The sequence below is a fragment of the Liolophura sinensis genome, chromosome 2 (genome assembly GCF_032854445.1).
Source record: "Liolophura sinensis isolate JHLJ2023 chromosome 2, CUHK_Ljap_v2, whole genome shotgun sequence".
In the NCBI taxonomy this organism is placed as follows: domain Eukaryota; kingdom Metazoa; phylum Mollusca; class Polyplacophora; order Chitonida; family Chitonidae; genus Liolophura; species Liolophura sinensis.
In genome coordinates, this window is record NC_088296.1 from 22,690,230 (window position 1) to 22,699,789 (window position 9,560).

Below are 9,560 nucleotides of genomic sequence, written 5' to 3' on the forward strand. Positions count from 1 at the left end.
GGTGAGTCTTGGCAGTGCAGCATAAAAGACACTAGCATGACCGACCCGCCCCGAGGGTCAGGGAATAATGCTGGGTATTGTCCCCGACCAAAGGGCTACCAAGAGTGCCTCCAAAGGAGGCTTCCCGAAAGTTGACAACCGTGTAACGACATTCCGCTACACCTGACATGCGCGAGCAGGTATAAACAGGTCCGGGGCTCGAGTGCGGCTCACACTCTCTGCATATATGAAGCAGTGGTGTAGCATGCGAGCTGTCAGTGGGTAGTTGACAGCCGAGCGCATGACAGGTGTACTGGTTCCATATAGCCTCGTGCACGCGATCGGAGCTACAAAGCCGAGGTTTGCCGTTAGGCGTTCGTTATCAGCATGGGGACATTGAGTACGGAGACGGTGCTTGTAGACTGACACGTTTTTTTTTTCCAGTAAAGGCAGCCGCATGGTGCCAAGGTAAGAAAGCTTATGTTTGTATACGTCCTGAGGTGGAGTTAAATATGTCCATGGCTCTCAGTGATATATGTTCAGTTTGTTTGGGCTTCTTTTTTTTTTGACTTTCTACATGCCACATTTTGTTGACAGACCAGGCAATACTATTACTGTATTTACTTTAATATATATATATATATATATATATATATATATATATATATATATATATATATATATATATATATATATATACCAATTTCTTAATTGTTTTCACAAATCGCCCTCCACCATCATAACGTTGATTGGAGCGAGATGACAAAACTCGTAGCACATGTAGGACATTTCATCAAATTAAATCCGCAACTGAAATTACGCTAAATGACATGCGAATTGTTATTGCATGTGGCAGAGACCAGCGTTTTAATTAGTGATGAAAAGGCATTGCGGAAATTGCGATTTGGAAATGTTTAACGACAGTATTGTGCTTGTAGGGGTGGGGGTGGGTGGGTGACCGTGTAGAGCCCAGTGGAAACGTGCGATTATCCTGAAAGATTAGATGCTGACAGACCTTCCCACGTAAGGCCAGAGAGGAAGACAGCATGAGCTGGACTTGAACTCACAGCGACCGCATTGGTGAGAGGCTTCTGAGTCATTGCGCTGCGCTCGCGCGCTAAACCTCTCGGGCACGGAGGCCGCCTTAGATATATATTCATCGCTATTAAAAGTTATTGCACTGATATTCAGTCGATCATTTTGATTTATAACCCGCGGGGAAAGCACTGAGGCTTGTTTACAGCTAACTGTACTTCTGACCTACTTCACACCGTTTGAAATACAGCCGAAGTGGCACTAAGCTTCAATCATTTTTTTTCATTGTAATATCCCGTACAGGCTATTGAATGAAATATAACGGGGGTTTATTTCAGTTCTGTGTATTTATGTCTAGCAATGCATAACATCCAACCCGGATTCCTGTCCCTTGATCCCCTCCCTCCATCTTCTCAACCCCTCCAATCATACTGTCAAAACTGCACTCCCTGCTCCGAACAGGCTCACGTGCAAACTCGCTCATGCAAGGCAAAACTACTATTCAATTCGTCCAGACCTACATACGATATTTACCGTTACTTTGCCCCAGTCCCATTGAGCATACTTATCACAGGTAGATCTATGTACAATGTAAATCCATTGTGAAGCTTAGCGGCCTGATTTAGTGCATGTTGGATTGATTAACGGCAGATAACTCTGCATGGATTATTTGGATGCGTACTATAAAATAGGTTAATTACAACATCGACCGCATTATTATATCTCAGATCCCATGCCTGTGTTAAAATTCATGGTCGAGCAATGTTCAAAACATTCCCCCAACGCAGATAACGTATGATGGAAATATAATATTCCTGGGTTGTGTTCTGGATAAATATGTATTTTATGTTTAAATGTGATGGAGCAAACTTTTCCAGTAATTATCAAAGTTCAGCAATGTGACTACTGTTGCCTATGGTAACCGTACACCTATAGTATACTTGCACCAGAGGGTTGATCTACAGATTACACATTTTCTCTTGCACGCATGCTATTTTCTACATCTGCCTTAATGATCTACTTCTTTGATTGGCATCGATATTAATGAATTATCTAACAACAGAATGCTATTACATACATCAAAGCCTTGGGCGGGCAGGGTGAAGTGTTGCCATGGACACAAGTGAATACGTCATAGTTGTATATTAGAAAGGGTACAGTAAATTGTTAATGATCATTAAACGATGTCCGATTTGACATTAGATGTTTTGTCTTATCTTGTACACCGTGTATAATATCTTTTCATGTTCTTTTCAACTCTCTTTTATTGATAATAATTATAGATCGATATCCATGAAGCTGTCCCTTGGATATGTGTTCAATATATAATACCAAAACTCATATTTTTTGACTAACACACGTTTATACTGTATACACGTATTCTGTTTCAAACATGAGCTTCTTTGTTGTATCAAACATGTACATGTCAGCAATATCGCTGACACTCATGTTTTACTGAATTACAGTACACATTACACACTGTTCCAAACATCGCGTTTCCAGCTAACGCTGTATAGAACATGTATACGTAAAATATGTTACCTTCAATGGTTCGTATTTCTATTGGATTAATATACTGAATATACCTTGAATATTAGATACATATGTATTTCATGCACTATTTCAAACGTGACCTTTCCAGACGATGTTGTATCTAACTTGTGTGAGCAGAACATACCATCGATGATATTTTATTAGACTAATTATTTTCTGATTTATGATGCCTTTGCAGATGACAGACGTCTCTGGCCCTGACAACGTCCCTCCCCGTGGAGACCGATTAGTGTACGTTCCACTTGAGGCCCTCCCCAAGGAGCTGCTCGACAAATTAGGGAATTTCAAAGTGATTGTCAGAGATGAGACGACAGGAGACAAGATTCATCCAAAAGAGCGACTCGGGGAGGTGCTGGCGGAACTCAACCGTGACGGCGGAAACGCCCCGGGGGTGTCAAAAAGAGAAGACATCTGCGAAAACTCGACACCTTCCAAAAACCGACCACGAACTCAGCAACCAGTTTCACCGGACACGACGGATGACGATTTTTTCCGTTTTAATTCCTCTACTTCTTCTTTAATATCATCAACTAGGCAGAAATCAAGAGAAAACAAAGAAGACTCTCTTCAAACCCGAAAGAGAATGTTGGAAGATGACGAGGTGAACTTGTCCAGACATTTTCAAAAACCTGAAAGTTTCCCTAGTTATGATGCTGAAAGAAACTCACTTAAAAGCCGATACCAAACGGTTTACGACAACAGATCCCATGTCGCTGTTTATGCCGAGCCAAATGACGACAGTAGAATGCAGACACGTGTCACCATGGATACGGATCGTGAGTTGCAGGTATGTGGCGTTTGTGTTTACATGTTGAGCAGTCAGACTTGATTCAACTTAGAATAATCAAACATAGGTGTCTTTGAAGGGTTGAATAAATTTACTGGAGAGTCTAAGTCAAACATACCACCTGCATAAACCTCCACCAAATTAGTCTTTGAGATACATACCGTGTCCGGGTGTTACAAAGTTACTTTGCTCAGTTACAGTCTTCTGGATGAATTAATGTCCTTTCAAGAATGTCAAATCTGGATGGCTTTTTCTCTGCCTTGTAATGAACTCAGCTGAGATAATGGGTTATTACAACTATGACGGCATGTTTATCCGTCAGGGTTTAGATATCTATCTCAGCACATATTGAGTGGGTGCTCCAGACGCGTCTCCTTACCATGATGTGAATTCTTCGGTCGCTTCAAGTTTTCGAATAAATTATTTCATTTCTTTGCATGCGCCTAATTTAAATACAATGGACCTGCAATTAAATAATTAATCAATTCATCCGCGCTTGATTACATGATTGGGAAATAGTCAGTCAGTAAGGATGATGTGGAATCAATTTCAGTGTAAATTAGAATTTTTGTCCGTCTCTTCTTTAAGTACATTTCTCTGTTCCTTCGTAATGGACCTCCATTACGCATGCGTATTGAACAAATATGTGGTTGCCAGGGTAATCGGTGCTCATCATGGTAAAAATTGTTTTGAAATATGGAGTCCAGTGATCCAAGTAATTGCTCCATGCATTCCACATATTGCTTAAGTGATCAAAAAAGTCCGTTTACTAGAGCGTTAAGAGCAATGAGAATGGAACCGTGAATGGGGTAGGGTGGGAACGGGGCGGGAGAATTGACAGAGTCCATGAAAAAGGATGCATTCAGGTGTTTGAGGCGCCTTTATAGTCGTGGCCATTACCATGACAATAATCCTGCGCGGAGAGCGTCGGTAACACGAGGATTAGGCGAGTGAGGCCCATAACGGTATTTCTAGAATAACGGGATTGAAATCTGGAGGTCTATTATAAGTGACATGTGTCGAGAGGCCTTATCGTTCAACCTCACACACTTGTTGACACGCTAGTTAGGCTACCAGTGACAATTAGACCAACACAAGTTTATCTAGCTAAAGGTAACGGTTTCGCTTTTTTGGGGTATGTTTTTATGGCTATTGACAAGTCGCATTTAGAGCATGCTCGAGCAAGCGCCGACCTGAGGTAATGGCTGTCCAGATAAGAAAAATATCTAACTCTTGCTTTTCAACACGACCGCTTGGCTAAATAAACAGAGGAAGGGGAAAACGCCTTACAGATTTCCTAAGACGTCAAACGGTGGCAAACATTCGGCGCAAATCAGCTCTGCGCATGATTTGGGAAAGCGATAATTAACTGAACAGCGATTTATCACCTAACTGTTTGCCTGTACTTAGGATACAGGTTACCCTGCACGCCTCGGCCAATGTAATACACATCGAGGCATTGTTAACTTGAATAAAATAAGACCGGCCTTTAACAAAGTGCTGTTACAACATGAACCTAGCTGGCAGCGTGCCTTGGTCGCTAGACTAGAACCCCGAGGCCCGCTGTGTTTACTTAGAGTGGTGCCAACGCCTTTGAAAGCTGTCAAGAATTTAGAATAGTTTCAGTGTTTTCAGTCAATAAAATTTGCCGTCTCCATCTACCAACTATCTAGCTGATTAGTAATCGTCCTTGTGAGTGGAAATTTTCTTTTTTCATCTGTGTCCACGTCATTATAGACCATATAATGACGTGGACACAGATGAAAAAAGAAAATAACATTGTATACAATATTTCTTTTTCAAAAAGCTGATACCTCTTTGCACTTGGCCCATTGCTAATATTGTCCGCTTCACCAAAAGCTTAACGTGTATGTTAGCCTCGTTATTTTTTTAAATTGTTTGGCATATCTTGACTCGCTTATCAACTTTGCAAAGGATCAGTTATGAAAATTGCTTTCTACTTTTCCAGACTTTCCAAACAATCTTGGAAACAACGCCAGGGAAACGCGTCTACAACCATATGGAAAACATAGAAACTCCATCACGGAAGTCACCGAGATATGACGATGCTGTTGCGTGGGATTACGCCAGGCGTTCGCCATACCGCCGGGAGCAGCCGACACCAAGCGATGTACTCTCGAGTTACAGACACACGCGACACGATGACGTCGTCAGAGCCAGGAAACAGCTGTTTGTCTCGCCCAGAAATCCACGTGACTTGCGCATGTATTCTTACCAAGGTGGGTTAATTTGATAATCGCTCAAACCATCACAGGCTCATGTCCCGAAATAATATTAAATGAAACAAGCGAACACAATGGAGAGAAACTGTACAGTTAATTAAAACAATAACTATTTGTTCTATGTTAAAGTACATACACTGAATTTGGTGAGATTTCAGTTTGGGAGAAAAAATTTGCATACACGGCATTTTGCATACTCATTTTGGCTGATTTAATGATCGATTGGTTACGTTTAAGTTTAGCTACTTCAGAATGTTTCACCTGTATGGCTGCAGTCAAGATTATTTTACTCATTCGAAACTTTCTCCATCTTTTACAGATGATATCGACCCACAAAAGGAAAACTGCTCTCAGAGTGCGGCATCCCCGCGGCCGCGGGACTACCCGCTCTACCCCTACTGGGCAGAGATACCTGTCAGTCCTGAATGCTCGTCAAGGCCTCCCTCAGAGGCTTCACCTAGAAGGCTAAAACGGAAACAAGTGTTTGCAGAAGATACGGAATTCATTACGCCTTACCAGAAGGTGGAATCTTCAGGAAGTGGTGGTACGGGAGAAAGGCTTCTGGAGATGCTCAATCCTTCAAAACGGGCTTGCTATGGTAGGTCTGGCGCAGATACCTTTGCCTGTACTTTCTCTGTATGTGTAAGCTGCCAACGTCTATAGTACCTCAATCTCTGGGAAAACAGTTAGGCGATATACTTTAAAGGAGAGTTGATGCGCTATGTTTATGGTATCCATTTTACTGTTGTGCGAGTACAAGGGCATGAGGTAGGAAAATACATCATTGCTATTCACATAGGTTGACTTTAGTGCGCTGTGCATTGTTTAAATTGGCTTGTCACTGAAGTATGAAACACCGTCAAAAAATGTCATTGAAATCCATCTGTAAGATACTGTAAGCCTTTTCGATTATTAGAAAACTGCTCAAAGTGTTGAGGAATCTGGTTATTAAAAACTGTTTTCTTACATTAACAGATTACGGTGACATCGGTCCATCACAATCACGTGACCATCATGTGAACTGCGCATGCTCAATGATGGAATCTCACTTCCTCCAGATGACGGAGTGTGCGTACAGGAACATCCGGCGGAAGGACTCATCACGTGAGAGTTTTGAGCAGTTCAACAGGGAGTTAACTCAAACTAACTCTGTGCTGAAAGAATCGGTGAATATTCTCAGGGCCATTCAACAGATCTGCAGCCACAAGGATCAACGCATGAGATAACCGATTGATGACATCATTCTGTTGGAGTAGACATATTAATATTGTCGAAGGTTAAATGCAGAGACGTGTTTTCTTCTTTATCCGAACATAGCCTGTTTTTTTTCTTTCTTTATTTTGTTTTTTTGCATTTTGACACCCTCAATTTTCAGTATTTTCAACACCGAAAAGTTTTAAAGGCGCGGGCGCCAAAAATAAAAAAAACTGCTGGACAGTAACAGAAATGTAATGTAATATTTAAATAACTTACATCGTATTTTAAAACTGTCTGTGAGTATATATGTATATGTATGGTCGATTAAATGTTTAAAAGTGTGAAAGTAACGAAAAGCGAATAAGAAAATAACGAAACTGTATTTAAGTGTGTAAACCAATGAAAATCTCTGAAAATGTGTAAGTATGAACATTTCTTAGCATGTGTAAATTAAAGAAAGTGGTAATCCAAAAATTGGTAAGAGTAATTAAAATGCCTGAAAGTGTTACAAGTAATAATGAATGTACGCGAACATGTTAAGAGTGAAAGAAGTTCAACTAAATTGTCAGCATGAAAGTAAATTGGATGAATGATTTTAGCGGTTGAAAGAAAAGAGTTTTGCTGTGATTTAGTGTCATTTTTGTAAATGAATGGGATAATCGTTGCCAGATTTATTCCCTAAGATGCCTTATCAGAAGTCCGTCCAGTTTTTCTGTGGCTCGTACATTGCCAGAAGTGCTAAAGCCTTTTTTGTATGACCTATTTTGTACGTTAATATACTAGATTAGTTATCATAGATTTAATTATTGTGTGAAGCGCTTTATGAGTATATCTCGTCCACGGAAGGTTGCTCTGTTTTATGTTCTGTATGTACACATTGTGTAAATATGAAGTGAAAATGTATTTACACGTAATTGCCGCCCAATATCAGAAATCCGTCCATGATTTTTCTAGGGTGTAGTTTTTAAAATTGTAATATATAGGTAGGTTTTGGTATCTTCATTTTTCTTGCCCGTCTTATGCAATGAACATTTTAGGTGAAAGTAAACAGTTATTTTTTACAGGTAAACCTTCATGAAAACAATATCAAGATAAACAGTTTGTTTGGATAAATCTAAAAAAAAATTCATCACTGTTGGCGAAAAAAATCTACTGCCTACTTTAAGTAGTTCAACTGATATTCACATTTCAGTATCGGCTGTTATCCCCAATGCTCGGCGCCATTCGGCATTTTCCGTCCACGATTATACACCTTGGCAGCCCTGCATTTCCGTCCAGCACTAAATTATATCTTCGTTTATCTCTCTCTATTCACCAGCTAATTAGCTTTCACTAAGGTGAACAACAGACGAGCAGATTTATTCATGATTGTGTTTCGGGTTCATGAATATTCATGTATTTACTGTTCTATTTTATTACAGTTTCTGTTCTTTTTGTAAAATGTAAACCAGTGATTTAGTCCAACATATTAGTCATAAAGAATATGCATTACGCGTTTAACACATGTCATCTTCAGGTAAACAATATATATCGTTTTAAATACAATGTAGCATGCGCATTTACAGAATATTTAATAATGTTATGCAGTAAGTCTAATGGCCATTACATGAGTTGCATAATGCTGATCCCAACTGTGATACAATGCGTGTGGTTTGCGTTTCCTTTTTTTGTAAATAGAAGTATAGTATATATGACGTTGAAGATGTGTGCGTGTAACAAAAATGAATTGTGTATATACGTGTAACTTGAAAATTGTATGTATGCCTGACATGTAAGTTGTAGATAAGTTTTATTGTACTAAGGTTGGCCTGCGGACAATCTTTATAGCTGGAGCCAGATCTGAAGAACTTACCTGTATATTACAATGTAAATACAGTATTTATTACTCATGTGTTTTCGGTAATAGATTTTATAACACTTTATTATATGACTATTGTTAACATTATTACATGATTATTAACACTATTTATAGCGTTTTAGCAGAGTGTTGTAAATTGTGGTTTGTCATCGGTTTGACATCCAGCGTTGACACTGAAACAAATAACCTGTATCCTTGTCAACGCTATAGATCTCCATGATCACGTGACAGACAGACCACGTTTAATGGTGTTATGTGTTTAGCTGTGTGTGTGGTTTTCCGGGAGAATATCTGTCTCATTTGATCTTTGAAAAGTATTACGTGTTTACAGTTATTTAATAGTTAAATATGTGAGAAGTCTAGAACTTATTTCTCAGAAAAGATACCCTAAGCAAACAGGGACTGCTCCTGGTCAATTTACATTCCATTCCATGTATTATCCGTCCATTTGAAAATCTAAGAAAATAAACAAAATTTTAATCAAACTTGTGGTTGTATTCTCTTTTAATTTTGTTTTTCATCAACTCTTATTTGTATCAATGCAAAATGTAAAATTGCAGTGAGATATATTTATTTATTTATTTATTTGATTGTTGTCCAATGGTATGCTCCGGATTTTTCACTGATACAATATGCAGGATGGCAGTCAGTTTTATGGGTGGGGGAAAACGCGGCGCCCTGGGTTAAAATGTGACGAACTTTCCCACATATGACGCACACCTAAGCGCGCCATATTAGTCGAAGACAAGTGGTCGTCCGTTAAGATGCTATCATCAAATGCACAGCTGGCATGCTCATGTAGAGTGATAGTTCCCAGTCTGATTTATTGCCATTAATCTTAGATGCAGTAAATTCTTATAAGGCAATGACCAATACCCTATAACTCCAAGATTATAAAACAAATAGC

At 39.4% G+C, this 9,560-nt stretch overlaps 1 protein-coding gene across 1 annotated transcript; it reads left to right on the plus strand.

Moving 5' to 3' along the window:
* Positions 1–290: 290 nt before the first annotated feature.
* On the plus strand, positions 291–9,138 carry LOC135462839 (uncharacterized). The gene is made up of 5 exons (XM_064740122.1): positions 291–447; positions 2,747–3,355; positions 5,325–5,595; positions 5,918–6,196; positions 6,574–9,138. The coding sequence occupies exons 2-5, from the start codon at positions 2,747–2,749 to the stop codon at positions 6,822–6,824; spliced, it is 1,410 nt and encodes a 469-aa protein (XP_064596192.1). The 5' UTR covers positions 291–447; the 3' UTR covers positions 6,825–9,138.
* The last annotated feature ends 422 nt before the right edge of the window (positions 9,139–9,560 follow it).